This window comes from Perna viridis, chromosome 5, assembly GCF_037379345.1.
Source record: "Perna viridis isolate PV_CMFRI_1.1 ecotype Kerala chromosome 5, ASM3737934v1, whole genome shotgun sequence".
NCBI lineage: Eukaryota > Metazoa > Mollusca > Bivalvia > Mytilida > Mytilidae > Perna > Perna viridis.
In genome coordinates this window covers 43009281-43033817 of record NC_142449.1, presented here as the reverse complement: position 1 = coordinate 43033817, position 24537 = coordinate 43009281, and the positions used below count along the sequence as shown (strand labels likewise).

Sequence of the window (24537 nt, the reverse complement as noted above, 5' to 3'; positions counted from 1 at the left end):
GTGTTGATAAACTTTTTAGGAAAATATCGTTGCTCAATTACAATATCACGGTTTAAAAAACGCAGAAACAGAAAGCTGATGACAAGGCATCAGACCGGGAGACAGAATCAATAGACACTGTGTCTTCATCCTTGCAAACATAGAAATATACATAACAATATCAGATAACAAAATTGTATTTATATATCTTACAATTAGGACTTGACACAACATTGTTTGGGCTTAGTATACAAAAGATGAAAAAGTCCTGGGGTCGGGTCTTCCCCAAAAAATTTTCAACCCCTGCCCTATACAGTTAAATTCTGAGCTACTTTTCTCATGTTTTAAGATAAAAATATGTTTTAAAATTAATTTATAAGAATTGGCTATGATAAAAAGTTTATCTACTGAAAAATAACAAATTTTCCATGTGCATATGGAAAATTGATGTTATTTTTCAATTGACAAAATTTTTATTATTGCCAATTCTAAAATAATCAAACTAATAATAGGATATCTTGAAGAACAGTTATGTAAAATGACATTCCAAAGCAGATCAAATACCCGTCACTCTCAGCAGGTGATTTTTATATGCAGGTTGATTCTAAATAAAATGCACTTTATACCAAAATTTTAATCATAGTTTATAAACAGGTTATTGCAGGCGGTTTCAAAGACAAATTTGACTTACTTAAATTTACAATTTCATCTGCAGTATGACTTCATTGGCATAATATATTATTTTTCAACTAACAAATTTCATTCACCCCAATGAAGCCAGACTAACACTAACTTCTAAATTATCTTAATAGGTAGCATATTCACATTATCCTAAAGATTCCAAAGCCCCCAATAGAAACTCTTTTAAAAATCAATAGCTAGACACATGTTTCACTAAAGGCTATTCAGGAATTTAATTTTACTATGAAAATAATCTAATTTTTTTTTTAATTATTAATCATTCATTGTGATCTGACATGAAAAAGTGCTTCATTTTTGGCAAAAATATATATACAGGGATCATGATGGGCTTTGCCAATGTTACAATTTGCAATTTGATCTGGGAAGAAAAATAACCAATTGGCGATTTTTTAGGTGCCTAGGTTTGTATATCAAAGCCGAAAGGAAGCTAGTCAGCAACAAAATAATAATTTTTTGGCACCCTTGATGATTCCAATTTCTGAAAATTGGCGACAAAATTGGCAGCTGGGGTTTTTCCTAACAACAGAATTTTGGAAGTCAAAGCAGCCCCTGTATGTACATGTAATTTCACAATTAAGGGTTCTTTTGTCCAGCATTTAAGTTGGAGAGGAAACTCTTTGAGATGTTTTCTCTAACCACAATACTTGCTACAGGAAAAAAATAATTGCACCATAATGGATTGTTGACAACTTCTGACAGCATTTCCTCCACAGATGACCTACCTGTTTCAGAAATACTATGATGACCTTCACCTTGACCTCCTTGTTGGGGTTGTGGTGCAGGCGACACTCTCTTCAACTGGGCTTCTACAGGTTGATGAACTGGTTCTGTGACTGGGGCTGTTTTCCCCCTACTCGGCTCAGTGTTAGTAAGGAAAGGAACCAGTGAATGCCAAGGAAACACAGGGACAGGTTTGTTCGAATTTCCACCTTTAAATAAAAAATCGAAAATATTCATTTAAGCCATTAGCATGCATGCACTCTTACCGAACAAATATGATGTCTACAAGTGGTTGCAGTGTTATTTCTGTTTATCTTTTATATACTGATAAGGAATGAGAATATTTCAATCAATAATCTAAAGAGTGGGTCCAGCTTGGATGCGGACTTAGTCTTTATTTTTGATACATGTATACTGTGAAGGTACAATAATTTTCAATCGCAGGTATCAGTTTCTGCATTTTTCAAAATTTCAATGGTCTCTTAGAATTCACAATTTGTTTTTTTTTTATCATGAAAATTTTCAAAAGTAATTTTACATTTCATTGGGATTTGAATTTATGGTTTTAACCAAACCATTCAAGACCTGAAAACTGGTATTCCATAAACAAGTTCTCCCATAATACAATTGTGAAAAATGTCTAAACCAAATCCATATTTGACTTTAAAAGAAGTTCTGTTTAGACAGGTTTTCAGTTTACCAAGGTTACCCAGGAAACCAAGTTTAACAATATATTTAAATTGATATGAAGAACTTAAACAAATGTCTGGTTTACTGTTTATAGCTCATAGAAGCAACAGCTTGCTAGAAGTAAAGTTAACTCAAATACAAACATTATTCTGACCTGTTAAAGTGATGTTTTACAATGTACATCCTATGGCAGATAATTCATGCATTTTAGGACAAAAGTGATTGATCAATTGTACATGTACTACCATTTAGCAGGTAATTTTCATCAGGGTGCCAATTTTGGCAGTCTGTCTTCAATGCTCTGGGTTAAAGTACTTAGGCTATCATTAATCATCCAGCAAAATTAATTACAGAAAAAATTTTCCTACACCTTTTTCCTTCAAAATCTCAACAATAATCTGCTCTATTATAGTCCAACAAATTAAGCCATTTTTCAATTGTGAGAGCTCACAGAAGCAATAACCTGCAGGTAGGCATGTCATCCCAATGATACAAATTATTCTGACTCTTAGTCATCTAGTCCATCTTTAATAAGCCATGTGCTTGACATAAAAGCAGTGGCTACCAGTTTTCAAGTTTTTAGACACATTATTCTGATGTCCAGCCAAGAAAGGGAAGATTGTCCTACATTTATTTTGGTGTCCAGTTGCTCACAGAGTTTTACAGAGCCTACTCCTACAATCCTTCAAGTGATTTCTCCCATCTGGAAGTATTTTATTGCCCTTTTGAGAGTATTTCGGAGTCACTCCAAGTATTTTAATACCTTGAGTATTGTACCGTAATTATGTTCACCAGACAGTTTTGGATAAAGTATGCCAAAATCTCACTCCAGGATTTTTAAGGCACTTTTGGTAACTTCATGGAGTCACTCCAAAAAGTGACACTCCAAAATGGGAGTTTGAGAATCTATACTCTTCGGGTGTACTGTAGTTTAAAAAGTTTTGTGTTTATCTGGTAGGGACTAAATTCCTGCACTTACTGCCAGCATGGTATCCTAAGACCAATGAGAAGGTTTATTTTCACAGTCACTATGATACCACTGTACCATTGTGAAGCAAGGACGAATTTACTCAATTTTTAAAGCTTTTTTATATGCAATAGGGTGACAAGAAAGAGAAATAGACATTGCACACACTACTAAAAAGCCCTCTGAAAAACAAAAAATCAATACTTGAGCTTGAGAAAATTTCAACTGAGTTTTCTTTTTTAAATCTATTCAAAGCAAGCTTATCTATAGCATGCATATGTACTTGTACAGTATTATGTATATAAAAAAAATTACAAAAATGATACTTCAAAAGAAGTCAATTGTTCCAACAACAAAAGAACTCACTTATTATTAGTACATGTACATGTATCTGTACTTCTAAACTGAGTGTGATTTGTTTTTACCAACATTAACAACACTTTTTCTCTGAAATTTAATGCTGATCCAAATACTTACAAGCACAAATGGTTCTATAATTAGAATTATGTTGTAAACATCAAAGAGAACTAATCAATACTGTTATTGATCCAACATGGGCCCATAACAAAATTTAATTACATTTTACACAAGATTGCTTTATCTTTTTTGAAACAAAAATGCTACAAGTGAACAAAATAGTGTTGAACCTCAGTTTTCCAATTTTAAAAATACAACTTTTGATGTCTTATTGGTTTTAGATATATTATGAAAGAAAGATCTTTTTCTAAAACATACAATTTTCAAATAGGCGAATATAAGTGCATTAATTACAAGCTTAACAACCTCTTTGTTTTATCAGTGTCTATTTAAGACAGGTATTGGTTTTTCCTCAGGTTTGGTAAGGGCAGGTACATGTACATGTAGTTGCTTTATCCAGTTCTGCTTTGGTTTCACCAGGATTAGATTTGACAGTATTTATTTTCTCCGTCATTCGTTAGGACAGTAGCTGTTTTTCACAGGGGTTTGGTTAGGACAGTAGCTGTTTTTCACAGGGGTTTGGTTAGGACAGTAGCTGTTTTTCACAGGGGTTTGGTTAGGACAGGCAATTTATGTTATCAAGGGTTTGATTCAGACAGATATTTTTCAATTTTCACAATTTATTTTTTTTATTTTATGTGAGCATATTGAACTTAATATATTAAATAAAACAAATGCAAGATAAGAAAGCCACCCCCATTCATGAAAAGACAACTTAAAATGGCTGAATACATGTACCATACAACTGTATGTATATACAATGTACTTGTATAGTAAAACCTAACAAAACAAACTTCTTTTGAACATGAAAATTGGTTTGGTTTAGACAGGTGTTAGGTTAACCCAGGTTTAAAATACAAACTGATGTAAAGGGACTTGAAAGTGTCTGGTTTAGACAGGTTTATGGATTATTAAGAGTTTGGTTTAGACAAGTTTCTATGTCCAATGTAGGTACAATTGTACATGTGTACATTTACTTCTCACTCCATTGGCTGTTTTATTCAGTGTGATAATACATGTATTTGTTACAAAAACCCATTTATGTCCACTTATTATTATGATAAAAGGGAATTCCATTTCCAGAGAATAAAATATTCACTGGTATCATATAAACTTAAGTTGTTCTGACATCAGCTGCTCCAGTTCTATTTTTAGAAACACTTTTCTCTGTTTATAAATATATAACTTCAATGAAATACATAAAAATGTATGTACTGCTGAATGAAAAGGAAGATAGAAGTTTAAATGTCTACACTAACTTACTTCTTTTTGTGGTCGAGTTAACACAGAAAGGAAAACAAATTTGGGAAAAGTCAGTTGAATTAAATATTAAATTAGTGGTTACAAGCAATCAGAAAATTGAACTATGTACCGGTCAGTGTCTACCCCGGACTTGACTTTTTATGAGCAACTCGGCGTGTGTTTCTAGAAAAGCAGAGGATGTACCAGTGCACATGGTCCATGCTCCCAGTTTTTAGTGGAGTCCGAGTTGCTCATTTACTTTTGTTACTTTGTATGTATGATTTTAGTTACTTTATGTTCTTTGTTGTGTATGTCTGTTTTCCATGTCTGGTCTTTGTCCCTGGATTACATTCTTTTGATTACCGCTATAACCTTGGTTCCCTTGATTACTCTTTCTTGCTCTGTACAGGGATCCCTTTCAAAGGGATTTGGAATCCTAGACTAATAACTTTTCTAATATATGGTTCCAATGAGGAAAAGGCCAATTTGTATGTAACTAGCCGAATAAATATATTTGTAGCTTATCAAGTTGTATAATTACCACTGTCTTATCTAAATGAATGAGAAATTTGGACATCTAGTACTTTAGTTCTGTGTGTGATGTCTTGTTTTCCTTATCTTCAGTTTTCATGTGTATTTTTTTTTTATTCAGTCCACTACATTGTGTATGTACATCAACTGTTTCATGTGTTCACATTTCGGCTATGTTTTTGGACAATGACATATTTGAAGCATCCCACTGCTGATGCTTCAGTACTTTTATTTGCCAAAATTTGGTTGGCCCTAAATTTCAGCCAGAACGATCTCTTAACAATGTATTTCCCAAGCTCTATGTACATGTTTGTGTACTTTGCAGTTTGGGGCATTTTTGCACTCAATACCAAATGCCTTTTTTACATTAATTTCTTCTTTAACGCTAAGTAGAAGTGAATTTGTGTGTTTAAATTATGTCATAAGAATTTACAAGTTTTACTGCTTTCCTCCTCTTATAAATCATACATGTACATATACCTTTGAATTTTAACATTCTGTTCAACTTGTTTTTATCATTAGCAAACAAAAGTCTAAAACTCTGCAAACCACATCCTAAGAATACCTCACTCAACAATTTCTGTTAAACCTATCAAGCAAAATTCTAAATATTTTAGTTTTCTTTTTAATACAAAATGTAGAAGCTGAGAAATCTGTTAAAGAAAAGTGTTACAGACAGACAGCCGGTCAGACAAGTTGATTGGTACAGCTTCTACTTTAATTAGTGAGGTTATACTTTCACAAGCCTCATTTAAATAAATACTGTAGCTTTGGGGAAATAGGTACAGAATTTCAGGCAGTAAATGTTGGTGCCAGGAATTTAAAATATTTTTTTTTCTAGATGACCCATTAATAAAAACAATTACATGTACATGTAAATGTACAAAATGTCCACCACATACAAAATACTTGTCAATTAATACAAGTATAAAACATCGGGACAATCATATTTTATGACATTCATTGGTAGTATGGAGTACACATGCAGCATACAAGTACGTCTGATTAAATCTTCCTTTCATTATGTCATAACTTATTTAAACCACATGTATAAATGCTGAATGCATGTCAGTAGCTTGAGGTACAGTACATGTAGATTTTATATCTGAACTATACGCCTAAGTCAAGTTTATTAGCAAAGCATTTAACACCAAACTATTGAAGTTGTTGATGTTTATACTTCTAAGACACCTACTCAAATTTGTCAGTACAATTCAACTAATAGTCAGGCAATGGTAAAATACTATGTGTAAACTAAACACCTACATTGTATCTGAATCTTATCCAGAATGCTTAGTAGAATGCCAACTAGGCATTTAGGTGGAAAAGGTATTTTATGTGTGGAAACATTGGAAATATGATTTTACCCTCATGAATACCAAACTACATGTATCTTCCAAATAATACACATGTACATGTATATGTACATGTATACTGCTGTTGAACAATATAAATATTGAATACCGGTAAATTATGAAATACTTATATGTCTAACCCAGTCTCTGCCAATACTTAAAAATTTCTGCACCTACATGTAGTCTAATTCAACATGTATGTAGATTTCCATCCCTCCCTTTAATCTAACAAATGAGAATTCCTGAGCTCTTTCTAATCTGATTGTTAAGCTCAATCCAAAAAATGGATCTATAATAGTAGTTTCCACCCTGACCTGTGTATTCCAAGAACCTTATCTCATTACAGTAAGTTTGAAGGGCATGTGAATATGTGTATGTGTACAATCATTGTACATGTTCATACCATAGGAATGATCAGCAGTTACATATATAAAGACCCTGGGGTATAAAAAATCTAAAAAGTATGTTCATTACGTTTTTATGAATTAAATATTATCTAGTGAGGTATGTACATTTGTAGGTTAAAAAAACGTGTCCTTTTTAATACTTTGAACCCCAGCATGATTTTTAGCTTGCCCAATATAAAAGATTTAAATTTCTGAAGTGACGACTGAACCAGAAAAATATTTACGAGGGTACGAAGTACATTCATGTACGAACAACAGATTTAATCCTAGTAAAATTTAGCCTGTAGTACATGTACATTATACATGTAGGTCAAAGTGATCAGCTATATATTTTTTATCTATTTGGTCACATATGTTCTGAAGACATATTCAATAATAAATAGAGCAATTTATGTAAAACATCACAGGAATATGTGGTCTAAAACAGGAATAATTTGTGCAAGTATTGCACAAATGCACTATTGTTTATACAAAAGTATATAGTCCATTTTGTACACATAAATGTACACATTTGTAAACTGTACTTTACAAACTATGTCTATAGCCTTATACAATTTCTGAGTGATCAATCAATTTAACAAGCTAACTAAAACTAAACATACATGTACATGTATTTTCTGTTTGATCAGAACATAACATGAACAGTATCAACATTATTAGAAGTTGTCATCCCAGATTTGACTAAGAGTACATGTACATGCATGATACATGTACAAAAGTATGTACTTACATGTACATGCAACATGTGTAAAGATGTGTATGAACATAAATACAATGTATGTACATGTACAAGTAGCATTGTACATTTGCAGCATTAATTCAACATGTTTATATACAAAATGTAAATGCAAATTAAACACTATCATGCCTTATTTTTGAGTGATGTTTGCTTAAACATTTTTGTAACAGAAAAACAAGTCAACCAATTTATGTAAATACACATGTAAATCATAATAAAAAACACTAAAAAACATTGCAATATGAATTATTACTATGCCAAATTGACTATCAGTTACACAGCTAATATGTTTCTGGAGAGGCAATTTTTTGGGAAGGGGGTATTAACAAATACAATAACTTAATTGGTACATTTTTATTCTCAAGATTCCTTATTTAGCATGTACATGTATATACATGTACAGTGCAACCTCATATATTACCACCTTTGGGACCAGACCAAATTCTGGCAAAATGCGAGGGTGGCAGATCAATGAATATCATAAAAACTATAGTAATTTTGAAGAGAGTGTCCTTGGAAAAGTGTGGTGATAGATGTAAGTGAGGGACCACGATTAAAGATGAAAGATTAGTGATATACAAGCAACGAGTGCGCACAGTACATTGTACAAGTACACAATGTACATGTACATGTACATGTTACATCCAAAGGCGGACAGAAAATCTTTGTAATGAGGTTTCTCAGGCCAAAATAAGTAATACATTACTCCTGTTTCCTGCTACCAACAAGAAAAAATAGGGTAGGTAGGAAAATTATTATATTTTTCAAAAATGTTTTACAGTGACTTAATGGAGAAACAATCTTGATTTAAACAGTGCTCGAGCCAAAATGGCCATAAAATGCATTGTACCTAGGGTAGGCACAAAAAAGAATGGTACATGTACATGTAAGTGAGGTAGCAGGAAACAGACTTATTATTTTTTTGGCCTTATTAAAAAAAATGAACAGGTTTTCAGCCCCTTGCATGGACATGTACATACGTAAATATATAACATCAATCTGTAGGACCAGTAGATTTTTTAGTCCAGTGGTCGGTCTGGCTAGTTGAAATTTAAGGTGAATTTCTACACCTGATTACATGTCTTTGGAAACATATTTAGTTATACATGTAAATACAAACATGTACATGTATGTAAAAACTGTGCATACACTGTACATGTACAATGTAAAATGTATTTAAATACATAGTATAAATATTTTAGTTAACTTTGACATAAGGAAGTTTGAAGTTTTTAATTGTATAATACAAGTTGTAATTGTGATCACACAGTACTATTTTAGGAAAAGGAAAAAAATGAATTCAGAAACATTACCTACAATATGAAATCAACAGCTGTGCTATTTACAATGTGAGTACAAATGTACAAAATGTACCTGTACTAATGTGTACAATCTCATTTTCTGTAGTTTTTGTAACCAAGAGTTGAATAAAATTACTTTTACAGATTGCAGCATGATTCAGTCACATATCTGAACCCTAAACAGCATACAGTAATATGTACAATGTACATGTACAATGTACAATGTATATTACAATTACATTTAAATATTTGGATTGTAATTTAATATGTCGATTACGGATGTGTCACATTTTATAAAAGTACCAGTACTCCTTTTTACCCATATCAAACCATGGTTTCTTAAATCCATTCATACAGACTACAATACCAGTCTCAACTGTCCTTTAGTAGTTTGGAACCTTACATGTATGTTAGAATTTCTTAAGATCCATTTTCTAATACTCAAGATATGGAGAATCAAACTGAATATCATAAAATTACACATGTGAAGATCTCTTCTCATTTTCATCAAAATCAGCCAGTCACAAGAGTTACACTGTACATGTAGGTCAAGATCAGTCCTGCCTGACAATCTACATGAACATGTACATTTCTATTTTTAAAGTTAAATTTTTCCTTCCCTTATTGGAAGTAAAACATGTCTTACATGTATGAAGTTACATATAAATACAAATCTATATAAATGTATACTCATGTACACAATGTACACATATTTCACTAAAACAAAATCCTTAACTTACATTGATTTTGAGAATAACCATTTGGCAATTTAAATATTTTTCAAGAAATAATCCCATGAAATGTAACTGAAGGCTTGGATGCAAGAAAATGTGTGCCAAGCATACACCCCTCCAAAAATCGAGAAATAATTTTTGCATGAAACCTTTGATTTTCACATATTCAAGCCCAACATTTTTCTTTACTTCTATTTATAAGACCCATAACCTGAAGCATTTTGGCACCATGCAATGTTATACAATGTTTGAACCTACCTTGAGTTATCTCAGTCAGCTGCTGTACTTTCTGATGAGTTTCTGTGACGGGCATTACAGGAAGTAGAGACTGCACTGGCGCCGAAATCATCATACCAGATGATATTGGCGTTGCCTGCTGTAACTGCTGCTGAATAATGGAAACTCGTTGCATCTTACCATCAGCATTGTTACCATGGCTATTCATGTAAACAGTCTTTGGACTAATAGCAGCCTGACTTCTCATAGGACTAGCATTTATTAGGCTTTTTAAAGTAGCCATTGTTGTCACAGCAACAGAAGCTAGGGGATGATTGGCTGCTATTGACTTTTCCATTTGAACATTGTTGTTCATCCCAAAAGGAACCGTACGCAATTGCTGATATGATTTCTCAACCTGTCTCTCCTGCACAGATTTAGGAGATGGCATTGAACTTAATGAATGGCTCTGTGTCGTCTTAATTCTCAGCTCCTGCGCCTGAAGTGTTGACAAACTTCCCATTCTCTGTTGCAAGTGTGCCGGGTAAGCACTGAAAGGTAAACTCCTCTGAGCAACAGGACCAGAAGGAGAGTGAATGTCAATACCAGAGTCTTCGCTCCGTAATGAATCTTGTTTTGGAATGTTAGCACTTTTCTGATACAAATGTTCCAATGGATGTGGCTGTATCATTCCCCCACCAGGGAATCTTGGAGTTATTGGGGACACATGTTCAGATGAAGAGCTTCCAGATTTCGAGCTCCAACTTCTCGTTGGGGAATTCATATATACTTGTGCATGGGATCTAGGAAGAGGAGAAATAGGAGTGAATGATACAGAGTTTCTACCTCCAGTTGAAGGAGACGGACCACTGCCCATTGGGGACATAGGATTCTGCATAGGAGTAGGAGAAAAGGCTGGTGTCGTTGAACGCGAGTTTCCCAGAGATAACAACATGTTAGCTGCCTCAGCTTCATCACAACGGACAGGTGTAACTGATGCATCATATTCACTATCACGGTTGGACTGAGTTTCCCAGTCAATCTGTCCATCATTCATATCACCTTTCCCTGACCCTGGGTAACCCCTACCCTTTTGACCTTTCATAGAAAGATGTCTTGAACAATAGCCCCTCCTTTGAGATTCTTTTGTACATCCTTCTTTAGAACACAGTCTTCTCCACTGCTTACCATTAAACTTTTTTCGTATGCCATTTGGAGTAGAGACAACATCCCCCTTTTTATATTTCTGTGAAGTTGAAGGTGATCTTGGTGTACTCGATCGGCTACTCTCACATGACTGAGCACTTCGACTCCTCGCTGATTCTCTCTTCTTTGGAGGTTGTCTGTTTCCCTGTGACCTTGACCCAGACCCAGGAGTAGCACTTCCAGATCTAGGTGTACTTAATCCTGATGAGTCAAAAAACTCCTCACTTTTCATTTCATCTTCTGAAGAGTCTCCTCTTTCATTACTAGTACTCTGTGGTAATGATGGTGATCTCTCAAAGCGTTGCACAATGGACGGACTAATTTCTGCATGATGTGCCATTTGTAAAGGCTGAGGCTGATGGGGTACCTGAACTGATATAGGGGTTGATATGAATTGAGGAGGCGGGGGTGTTTCTTGCTCTGGTATACCCTCTTCCATATCCTCATACCAAGGTGGTTGTAAAAGTCTTAGAACTGCGCGAGACACCCAATCTTCAAATTTATTGTCCTTGGTTTTCACACGGAAGCCTATCTGATGTGAACGCTTTGACACAATTTGGCCTTCATGATACACATTTTCTTCTGGGCTTGTTCGAATGCAAACTTTGGACCCAACTCCAAGCATAATAGCCATGGGACTATGGTCACTGATAATATCATTGAAACTTCTTTGATCAGGAACATCATTATAGTACAGAATATTCCTATCATTATCAAAGTAAACCCCTATGTGACGATTGTTTTTTATGTCTTTGATCAATCCAGACTGGTAAATCCCATCACGTTTTGCCAAAACTCTTTGATTTATCCATTCGCTAAAATCTATCAATAGACGTTTGGATGGCAGCAAGGACTCTCTGTCCATATCATTACTCTTGCGTTTTTTCGGTGGAATGGCGATGGACTTTTCTTCGGTTGGTGTTCTTACTCCAACTTCCATGTCTAACTTGGTTGTGGCTGTTTCTGACTTAGGGGGAGGGTCTGTCTTTGGGCTTGGTGGAGGTGGAAGACAGGGAGGGGGGAAAGGCTGTTGAAATGCCCCCTCCTTGTCTTGGTCTGGTACTTTTTCCTCTTTTTGTTCTGGCTTTTTAATCTCACTAGGTTTTCCTGAAAGCAAACCATAATTTTTTTTTTATAATCACAAACTCTAAATATATACAACATGATGAAATAAAGCTTTAAAGAACAACGAAAATTTATACCTTCTGTTCATAGGCTATATTATTTTATGGGACTGACCAATGATTTTAGTAGAAAACAGTAAAGGCAGACAGAAACAGACCCAAAAGAACTATGAAAACAACAAGCATAACGTAATTTCTTTTTTTCTCATTATTCAATACAAATGTTCAATGTACATTGTACCTACATGAATGTAACAAACTGCAGATCAATTACCAAATGTGGTTATGTTGCAAAGAGAGTATACATGTAATTTTATGTACCATCTGATCAATCATTCTAAAGATTTCCTTTAAGTAATGTTTTTAAACTGTTTCTGTAGAGCACAAACAAAAACTAGACTAATCTACATCAAACTAGATCACATAACACAATGTACATTATACCTGTTCTCTATATGTATAGGTTTAGTGAGAAAAGAGCTCATAAGAAAAGTATTACCTTTATTGAAGCAATCTATATGCCAAAACAACTTTCACAATTTTAATAAATTTCTGTTTAAGTACTGGTGCAAGTACATGTTTAACTTTGTCAAATTTCTGAGACTTCCTTAAAAATATAATTTTGCTTTTTGTTTCAAGCAGTTTTATTTCACACCTTGCATGTAAGTGTACATTTATTTTTGTGGAGTAAGGATGTCAGAAAGCGTACAAGTTTTTGAAATTGAGGGTCTTGGACCTCAGACCAGCACTAACTTTATCTTCTCCAAAGGTCTGACTTATTATGGGACTAAACAATACATGCCTTTGTTTGTCCCCTTATCTTCTCCAGATGGGGCTTTATCATTTACTTCTTCATCTGTTTTGGGTGTTGTCTCACTCTGATTCTGTCCAACTCTCCGTTTTCCTCTTCCTGCTAGAAAGACCCACTTCAAAATCAGATTCTATTTATGTCAGTTTAATTAGTTTCTCCTTCATTATTCTAAATAGTCCATAATACATGACCTGTTTCGATATTTTTCTGTGCAACTAAAATATTTACATGTCAAATTTAAAAGAAACATATTAAAAAGTAGAGTAAGATTAAGGTAAGTTGACAACATGTTTATGAATGGTTATAATAAAAGAAATCAGGATCCTCAGAGCTTAATCTGGAAATCAACAATTTTAAAAGAAAAAAAAAATCTGTTTGAAAAAACAATATTGACATTCTACTGCAAAAACATCTCCCTGTCAAAGATCAAAGGGAGAAGTGAGTACAAACATGGAGAAGTTTTTGCTCCATTCTTCCTCTTGATTAAACATGGATACATTATATAAATAGGAAGATCTAGCAGTGTTGTGACACATTACATGTTCACTACTAACAACCAAAATTTCAATTTCTCCACTCTTCACAGTGGACTTTGACTTTGACTCCACCAAAGTAAAAACCAGGATAAAATTGCCCAATTTCAATAGTTTTCAATATTTTTTCTACTCTTTACGGAAATGTTATTAAACTACTAGAACCATAAAATATATCTTGGAATAGACAGAAGTTAATTACCGACAGTTTTTGAAATAGTGACTCCACTGTGGAGAGTGGAGAAATTTAAATTTGTGTTGACAGTAGTGTACCTTCGATTAGGCAAGACTGTCCAAGACTTTAATGTGCTTCTAGAAAAAAAAAATGCTTCATATCTGTAATACAGATGTATATGTTCTTAATCTGTACATTAAGCAATAAAATACCATAGACTGTCAACATAATTAGTGCATTACTACAATATACTGAAATTTGTATGTATGTACCTGTGCTTGCAGACCTTAATCCTGACTGAGAAGGGCTGCGTCCACGTTTGACTCTAGTCTCTCTTCTGCTCATACTAATTAAACCACCCTTTACAAATACCTGTAAAAACATATGGAAAATATTTTAAAATATTGGCACGCAATGAATGAGACTAAAAAAATATGTCAAAAGCATTTAACTTATAAGCATATACTTACATATTGTTAGTAATTATTGGTCTTTTCCTTGTTAAATAAAATTCTTTGGGATTGATATTCAAATTGAAATTCTCAGAAATTTCAAACCCTGTGAATTCACAACATTCAACATCAACCATATCAAAATTTAAAGTCATTTGGCATTATCAGGACTGGCCCAAGGGATGACTGTGACACATGTACACACGGAAAAATACATATTGCAAAAAAAATAACCAACACTACACACTTCCTGTAACCCAAATTTTTTGGGTTATTTCTCAGGACCTGATTCAGTTTGTATAATAGTAAACAACAATGGCTGCTCACTAGCTTGCAGCTGTGGCCACAAGATGACTGAAAGCCATAAATTTACAGCCTGTTAAAGTTTCATTCCTGTTTATAATGATTGTCTAAGGGCTATTTTATTCATAGAACCACACATTTTTCCATTTTGTCTAACAGAATTCCTATCTTGCACATCCTAGTAGTATGACCACATCAGTATAAAAGTCAATAGACCTTGTATGTCTGAACTCCAGGTTGTTGATGGGCATGTGTTACATTTTATTTCTACAAGGAAGGGCTATGGATAAAACAAGATCATTTTCCTTACCGAAGTATGTACTGGACATGCATGGTGAAGACAGACAGGACTATTCAGTATGCCACAATTAAAATGAATAGCATAAAAATATGGTGGAAACCAGCATAAAACATTTCATCACTCATAATGTCCCTAATATCAATTCCAATAGTTTGGTGATGTTGGTTAGAATTGCAATTGAAGAAAAGAGTTTGGGGGGACACATACAACTGTAAACTATAGTTCTTAATATTACACATACTGTAGCATTTCAGTCATGTACTGACATTCTGTTAGCTAGTGCAGCCTACATCAAACATGGCTTATATCAGGCTTTACACAGAAATCATCCTTATTAATATTCTTTTGTTACATACTGAGTCCTGACCCATTTCTCTGCCTCTCCAACAAAAGTAATATTTACAAAATGTACTTCGATCTCTACACGCTACTTTACGACAAAAATATAAAATCATTTGTAAAAATCATCAAGAAAAATATCCATATTAGAATGCTTAAATTCTATAATCTGCAGAAACAGCTTATGTTTACAAATTTCTCGACTTCCTAGAAAAATTCCTCAGGTATTCACAATTCGCGTCAATGGTCGACAAGAAATTCCTCAGTTATTTTCCTTCGTTTACCAAAGTTATTTTTGTCAAATTGAAAAACATACTAGTCAAGATTACTGAAACAATTACCTGTCGTTTTATAACAGTTAGTTCGTGTCTATTTATCCCGACAAAGACCCACAAGGCGACATAAAGTGTGGTGTAGTCGTGGTCCGTTCATTTTGTGTAGTATTCTGCTAACAACAGTGTGTACGCAGCATTTACACTCGGAATGCAGGTGACAGGGCCATGTTTACGAGGATGACCTATTTCTGGACATTACGAAAATATTACCAGATTTTAAGTTCGATTTAAACAATATTTTTTTACATTATTTTATTTTAATGTGACGAAAAAGGTCATTGCCATTATCTGACGAATATCAATCTTTATCGTAAATTTTCATTGTTAGCGTTCATTCTGCCACTTCTATAAAAGGTGAATGAGAACGTGCCCGAAAGTACGAGTAATTTGATTGGACTAAATTATATTACCCATGACGTTTATGAAATTCTGCAATTTCATTGGTTTAATGGCAAGCGAGGCTTAGATCGATTGATGAATTCTCCTAACAGCAGAAATGCAAATTGATGCAGCACTGATGATGGCACATTAAAAATATTTAATGCAAACTTTAACTTTAAATTGATCTTTTGTAAAACGCACTCAATTTCTTAATTTGCATGTAAAATTTTGCAGCGATCAGCCCTTTATTTCTCAATGACGTAATATCGTAACAGCGCAAGTCAGCCACGCCTCTAGGAGGAAACTAACTAATGAAAATATGCTACACATGAACTAATTCTTCTTCATTCATAGCACAGGGCCTCGCCTCATTGTTTCAACAGCTGCATATTTTGTCTGATTACGCAATATTTTGACGGATTTGTATTAAAATTGGTTATTGTAATGAAAATTTAAGGGGCTAGTTCATTTCTAGCAGTTTGCAAGAAAATTAAGCTCAACTATTATGTTGACATAATTCGTTTACAAGTATATTTTACAACGTATTTATTTATGGCAAATTGTCCCCTGAGTGAAGGTTCAATTTCCCCGGATGCAATAATAATGGCCAAAGCTTTTAAAACCTTATTTTTTTAACCTTGACTGGGTTTAAATGACCTTAACCATAAAAACCATTGCGATTCTATTATGCGTGTTTTTTTTTCTTTTTTTTTGGGGGGGGGATTATTTTATGTATATGCCCCCTTTTTAGTTATGGCGAACAAGTGATAAAATCTAGAACTTTCGTTATGTATAACTAATGCTCTTGAAAAATAAATACAAAAATTTCAGGGGCGGATTAAGACACTTTGAAAAGGAGGGTTGTTAGCCAAGGTTCCTCGGGAAAGGGGGTACTAGGACATTATTTGCCATTTTTGTCAGTATTACACAAGGAAATGACAAATTTTCATATAAAAAGATCGAGTGCAAACCCCCTCCACCATTCCCCTGTATCCGCCATTGAATTTTCAAAATTAGAACAATGTTTAAATCTGTAACCAATATATAAGATTTTAAGATTACCACAATATGTCCAATCACGGTGTCCGTCTTCTATTTAGGGTGAACATACTTAAGATTTAAAGGTCACAATGTGAACATGTATAAACAAATTATGATAGTTTCATCAAAGTCCGTTCTGTAGTTTCAGCGAAACTGTACACTCCTAATTTTATGGGGTAGTGGTAATTAAGAAGAAATCAATTCTAGAAATCTTGTTGAATATTGTGTGATAACGTGAATAAATCAGCTAGGCATCTCTTGAAGCCCCTTTCCTGAAGTAAATGTTGCATTTTGAACCTGTATAAACCGACCATGCACAATGATCTACTATAAAATCATGATCGAACATTCTTGTCTCATCTATTCAAACTAATGAAACTAAAATCTTATTAAAATTATATGATACTGGCACAATTATCATGTTAAGCTCTATAAGATATTTTTATGTTTAATGTTTTCGAAGTTTAACAAAAGCACATCATCAACCATTTTACACTATCAAAAGATGTGTTCTTCTTCATCAAAGACAGCGAAAAACCTTATGCTTAAATAAATGGTCGAAAAGGTGCTACTTTGAGAGTGTCGAATATAGAGCAATAATGTCAAAAATGCATTTTCAACGATTTTTGTGACTAACATTTGTACTTTAAGCCGTTCAATTTTTTCACAAATTTGCATTTTTATTTAATTTAATTTTTTTTGTTTGGTAACACTTTGTTTTTCGACAGATTCCAATGAACATTTTGGTTATTTGAATAGGTTTTTATATTGGCCAGTTAGTGGTCAGATTCCTGGGGAGAATGGCCAAGTCCACCGTTTGTATAAATACAATTTATTTGCAGACTGGTATGTGTAAATTTATACTGCCGCAAATTCGTTCATATGAATACATGTATTAAGGCTAAAAACCACTAATTCCACTTCCCATAGGCTTCTATTCTGATTTCACAATATTCAATGGCTTCTCTGGACTTTACCTTAACTTTAACCTGCAGAGGACTATATATCAGCATGATTCTACATATGTCAGCTCACAATCCTCAGAATGGCATGTGGGGTTAGAAGACTTGCAGTGCAGTACTGGTCACCGGATGTGAAGGGTCTATAAATAGCATGGGAAATCCCAGTGTTTTCACAAGATAGGGGTATATTTAAAAATCATTATGGAGATTAGGCTTCACATCACAAGAAGCAAAATGCACCTATAAAATGTACAGAAATGTTTTTCCTTTCAGAAACTGTTTAAATTTTTTAAATAAGATGAGAACTTTTTTCACAGCACTATGAGGAACAGGGGTAATTTTTGCGTAGGACTATTTTTGCGTACGTTCCAAATGCTCATTGGTTGAATTGGTGGTCTGTAACCTGTACTCGCGTGTATTTGAAATATGGGCAAATGTTTTTTGGTGACTGTTAATTGGCGAGCTACTAGAAAAGCCTTACAGGTGCACCTGGTCCATGCTCCCAATTTTTAGTGGAATCCGGATTGCGCCTTTTTTTGTTTCTTTGTGTTAATTTGGTCATTTCATGTTCATTGTTTTATTTGTCTGTTTTCCCTGTCTAGTCTTTATCCTTACAATTTATTCTTTTGATTTCCGCTAGAAAATTGGTTCCCTTGATCAATCTTTCTTACTTGATATAAATGTGAATCGAAAGCAAATTTTAGAAACCCCTGTTTTTCGACAATATATACATACGCGAATGCTGCGCGGATAAAATTCAACAAAAGACACCATTTGGCCCTATTAAAAGTCTTAATTTATTATTATAACATTAATGGCCACTGGAAAGGAAACCGTGCATGGTGAAAAAAAGATTATGTGTTAATAATTAAATGATATAGCCTATCTTCTCCTTTTAAAGGTTTTTATGATGCATTTTTTACTAGATGTGCTCTAGTTTTTAATCTAAAACCGATTTTCAAATTCCTTTAGATGTTCAGTGTCCACGCCATGATAGGGACAAGATATTGGAACTTCCCCGATCGAGCCGAGTCGTGGACAAGACCGGGGAACCTTTTTGATCAGTGCCAGGGCTAGCGCATTGAAGAGCGCGTATCTGTAGATAGTTAAACTTAGTCCCGCCACATAACATTTCCGAGGGGGATTTTTTTTTTTGTATCCATATGACAATGTGACATTGTCCTGTGATTTCAAAGATACCAAAACATATGCCGGTTTATACAGTGTGCATGCAATGAAAATATTTAGTTTTAATACATTTATTTATAAAGTATTTAAAAATGGCTTCCTCGATCACATTCCGAGCTATTGGTTACAAATAATTTAAAATCAAAATATACAAATTTTAGTTAACAATTTTAGGTTATAGCTGCCATGTGCCCTCTCTAGATAGGCACTAATGTTGCGATTAATACTGGTATATGTACAAGTATATGCTGTTATCATTCTTACGAATAACTCATTAGCAGAACGTTCACAATGATAATGACTTCCAATTGTAGAGACTCGGGCGAATTTAGAGAGGGGATCTCATCCTAAGATTTTGAAATACTAATCAAGGGAACCAAGGCCACAGGGGTAATCAAAAGAATGCAATCCAGGGACAAAGACAGGACATGGAAAACAGACATACACAACAAAGAACATGAAGTAACTAAAATCATACATACAAAGTAACAAAAGCAATGAGCAACTCCACCAAAAACTTGGAGCATGGACCAGGTGTACCGGTAGGGTAAGCGTCCTAAAAAAGGTGGTCCTTGCTATCATTTGCTCATCTTTTCCACATTATTGCACTAAATTATGAAAAATTTGCAACAAAATGGAGGGCCCACACACATGAACCCCTACCTGGATACGCCTTACATGTACATGTAACAACGTATATTTGAACAATGTATTTATAGCTGTAGCTATGGTTACTTGTATTAGCCGTAAAACGTAAAAATTTCTTTATTTAAGAAAATTGTATGAAAGAAAATGATAATTTTTCGCCCAGGCATACAATCGCGCAACTCTCGAAGTCGACGTAATGGTGTTGTTTCTAGAGGAGGAGTGTAATCAACAGTCGATTATAATCCATATTCGAAATTCGAGGTTACAATCCACGGTTACCTAAATTATAACAGTAAACATAATAAAAGATAATTCTACAGTATAAGAGTAATCAAGGGAACCAAGGTTTTAGCAGTAATCAAAAGAATGTAATCCAGGGACAAAGACCAGACATGGAAAATAGACATACACAACAAAGAACATAAAGTAACTAAAATCATAAATACAAAGTAACAAAAGCAAATGAGCAACTCGGACTCCACTAAAAACTGGGAGCTTGGACATGGTGCACCGGTAGGGTAAGCGTCCTCTGATTTTCTTAAGACACGCGCCGAGTTGCTCACAAAAAGTCAAGTCCGGGGTAGACGAAAGAAAAAGTATGACACGTTGAACAAATCAATTTTCATTGTGCAGATGGATACACCATAACGATCCACGAGTTCATGATGACGACCATAAAACTTCTGTAGTGATGACTTCAATCTTGTAGCAACATAACCCTGTTCCAGAAGCCTATTTGTTAGCGTTCTAGTGCGATACAAAAAATCTGCGTAGTTTTGGCAAGCTCTGACGTAAAGTATGAGTTGTGATATGAACACTCCATACGCAGGTGCTGAAGGGATGTTGCCACAGATGAAAGGAAAGTTGACGATTCTGAATGAAAAGTCATCACGTTTGTCATAAAGTTTGGTTAATAGTTTTCCTTTACCATCGATTTCTAAGTGTAGGTCAAGATATGAGGCTGACTTTACAGTGTCTGTAGTATCCTTTATCTCAAGTTCTTTGGGGTAGATGCGATTTATCAAATCCCCGAAATTAGGATTGTTTAAAGATAATACATCATCTATATAGCGGAAACGGAGATTAAAGGATCAAGCCAAATGATATATAATTGAGAGTCCCATCTCATAAATATTGCCAAAATAACCACACCCCAAATACCTAATATTTCATCAATTGATGTGAAGGTTTTGCTCACATATATAAATTTACATTACGAGAATGGGGCTCTAATCAAAATCTTTTTTTTTTTTTTTTGGGTGGAAAAGGGGGGGGGGGGTAAATGGTGCGTGTAAAATTCTAGTCTGCAAAAATTGAATCATGATATTCCAAAGGGAAGTGTTAAAGCTATGCTATGAATTGCTGTGACCAAAATTGTATGAAAAGTCTAGGTCTCAATAACCACTTCTAACGTTTCCATTACTTTACATGTTAAAAAAGTAATTTTCAAAGTCTCACTGTGAATTCCCAGGACAAATGATATCTTAAAGTTGCATACCGTTGCAAAGCTTGGAAAGTAAGGCTTCCAAAATCATTATGCTAATGGTACGATGATAGTAGAAATTCTTCACAAAATTTACTTGAATAAATAATACTGAAAATCCACATTTTTACCTGTTCTGCTAACTGACAGCATGGAGGCAAAATATTCATACACTTTTGTAATTAATTACATATATGATTTTCAAGTACACATTCTTAGCTTTATTTTGACTACTTTTAATCATAATACACACAAATAATGCACTTACAATGCATATGTCTAGGTTCAGTGTGTTTTTGGTACTACATAGGGGGTGGCCATTTGACCCGGAAGTGGTTAGTGAGACCCTAGTGCGCTTTTTCACGTTCTATAAACTGGTAACTTTCTTCTCAAGACTCGACAATTCCCAACCAACTTAAGTGTATACCATCTACGTTTTAGTGAAGAACTATGAGCTCAGTATTTGGATTTAAGTTTGAGCTGCATCAAAATGAAGTTGTTTGAGCTCATTTGTGTTTCTATACCTTTGCAATCAAGTATGTATTCTACATGACTTGTATACTTCATGCCACAGGCCTTTGGATCCAGGATTTTGTTTTGCATCTAAAAATATCGTTTAATCATTTTGTGCATGTTTCGAGATTTAAGAAGCAGTCTGCCTAAGAATCATGCAGTGGGTGATTTATAGATGTCAGATACTCCATCCAAATTGACTTTAAATCAGTCGGATATATTGGAAAAACAATAAAATGAAAAAAAAATATTTTTATCGTTACCATAGCAACGACCACTCCTTAGCAACAACCAATTTATTGCCTAATTATCACAAAAAACATCACAATTTGAATATAAATTTATATATTTAATGGTTGAAATTCATTAAACTACATAATTATATCAATGAAGGGTGTCTTAAGGAACACAATTTACAATAAAGTACAAAGCAAGCTGATTGGTTTAGATCTGGTTACCATAGCAACCAAAATTCTCGTTTTTTGACATTTTGAAATATACGAAAATAGGCTATATTCAGACCCGTTTTGCCAGCACTAGAAAGGAAATATTATCTAAATGTATGCATTGATGTGCAGCAAGACTTCTTCACTGAAACATATCAAAAATAAAAATATGTACACTCCTTGCTTCTATCGTGCGTTTATCGTGCGTTTAAATGAACACAAAACGATGTGTAAACGCACGATAAACGATGCATGAACGTCTCGAGGAGTGTAACCTGTCTTTCTTTTTCGCTCATCTGGATCCGAAATTACCACCCATTTTGGCTTAATATGATACATAATGTTGTCTGTGCCATTACTTTTTGGTCTTTTTACTATGATATCTGATCTTAGGCATTTAGTATGAGGTAGAGAGTAATGTTTTATGTAGATGACCTTTTGACCTTGACCTCTGACCCAAAAATATTGACAAAATACCGTACAAAACTTTGTCTCGGTCAGATATCTGATATTTGGCATGTAAGTAAATCACATGTAAGTAAATCACATTAAGGTAGAGTGTAATATTCAGATAGGATGACCTTTGACCTTGACGGATATTGTATGACTGATATTTTTTTTTTATTATTATTAATTTCTGTATATTGAGATAAAACAAATAGACCCAGAATTATATTTCTTGTTTTTGTCAAATCTTCTCTTGACATGATATCCCATGTTTAACTGGAATGCACATATCCTTATCAAAATGTCCCAGGATTACATTATTTTGATTTCCACTAGAATCTTGGTTCCCTTGATTACTCTTATAAACATTAACATGTAGATTCTTTTTTATAGAAAATTTCAAAATGTTTTATAATTTTGTAGTTCAAACATAATGTCACAATACTGTGACTTACTCAACATGGAATTCGGTGGCAGAAATTTAGATAAGAACAATTGGAAAATCAACATTTATAAATATATTATAGAAATATTATAAATGGATAACTAGAGGCCCAAGAGAGCCTGACGCGATCACCTGGTTTACCATTTGCTTATTAGAAAAAAAAACTTTACAACGAGACCGGTGATGTTAAAATTAACTGAATAGTCGAATGCAGGAAATGCTTTTGATATTATTTAATGACCTGAACCAGCATTTTGCTGAAGGCAACATTTTTTGAATTACTTTAAAAAAAAACTGTCTTCCGACCCGCATGTTCCATTTTTAGTATAGGCAGCCATATATATTCAGGGATTAAAAATCACAAGTCATTTCGATCACAAATACCCTAAAGAACAATATATTTTATTTCCATTAAATGATCTTAAGTGGTTTTAGAGAAGAAGATTTTCAAAGAAAAAAAAGAATTGTTTCAGGAACCATAACTCCTACATTAGTATATGAATCGTTTCGAAAATTTCGGAATTAGTCTAATGATGCTGAGCAATATAACCCCAACAAATTTTAAGTTATTTGCAAAAACTGCCTTCTAACTCCTCTGTTCTATTTTTAGTAACGGCGGCCATGTTTTTTAACGTTAGAAAAGTATATAAATGAAAACTGGACATTTCTTTATTTCTTTGACAAAAAGTCAAATTACTCTGTCAATGTAGTGGGTTACTTCATACCATGCATGTTTCACCGAATGCATGATTCTTCAGTGACATACACTAAAGTTACTAATTAAACTTATCAATTTGTCATTATAAAAATCAAATAACACGGGTGTCAAAAGAATAGGCCTGCAGCAGCGCTAAGCTTGTCGTAAAAGGCGACTAAATAGTGCTCAGGAACCTAGCCGGGGGCTGGGCGCTCTGCCCACAGAGCAACTGGGTTGTGTGCCCCAGGTGGTGGAATGGGGTTCCCCTGGCGTGTTACATGCTGGGGTTGGCAGGCTATAATACGGAAAGCCTGACCGCAAACCATAGTGGTGCACCGTGTTGGGAAAGTTGCCACGTTCCTCGCACGTTAAAGAACCCTGATGTGGTATTCGATTGGAGTAGGAACCTTTGCGCTCCGCCACAAGAGACTAAATTGCCCTTTTTTGTGGCAATCAAAATTTTTTGACCCTATTATCCTTGTGTCCCATCCTTTTTTTCATTTAGTCATCATTTCATTTTCATTTTATCATCCCATTTCATGTTCATCGCCTGGATATAGCTGAAATATTGCTGCTCGGGTGTTCAACCCCAGCAATCAATCAATCAATCAAATAACACGGTTTATTATGCAAAAATTCCAAAAATA

At 34.2% G+C, this 24537-nt stretch overlaps 1 protein-coding gene across 2 annotated transcripts in view; it reads right to left on the bottom strand.

Moving 5' to 3' along the window:
- LOC148617813 (uncharacterized) overlaps positions 1 to 15795 on the bottom strand; it is a 34498-nt gene extending 18703 nt beyond the window's left edge. The window contains exons 1-5 of one of the 2 annotated variants that reach the window (XM_088585388.1): positions 15646 to 15795; positions 14182 to 14281; positions 13193 to 13303; positions 10103 to 12373; positions 1404 to 1610 (exon numbers count right to left, since the gene is read on the bottom strand). In XM_088585388.1, the coding sequence (XP_088441514.1) occupies positions 1404 to 1610; positions 10103 to 12373; positions 13193 to 13303; positions 14182 to 14254 (2662 nt within the window). In that variant the 5' untranslated portion in view covers positions 14255 to 14281; positions 15646 to 15795. The remainder of the gene's footprint in view (positions 1 to 1403; positions 1611 to 10102; positions 12374 to 13192; positions 13304 to 14181; positions 14282 to 15645) is intronic. The other variant, XM_088585389.1, reaches the window with a different exon arrangement.
- Between the last annotated feature and the right edge of the window lie 8742 nt (positions 15796 to 24537).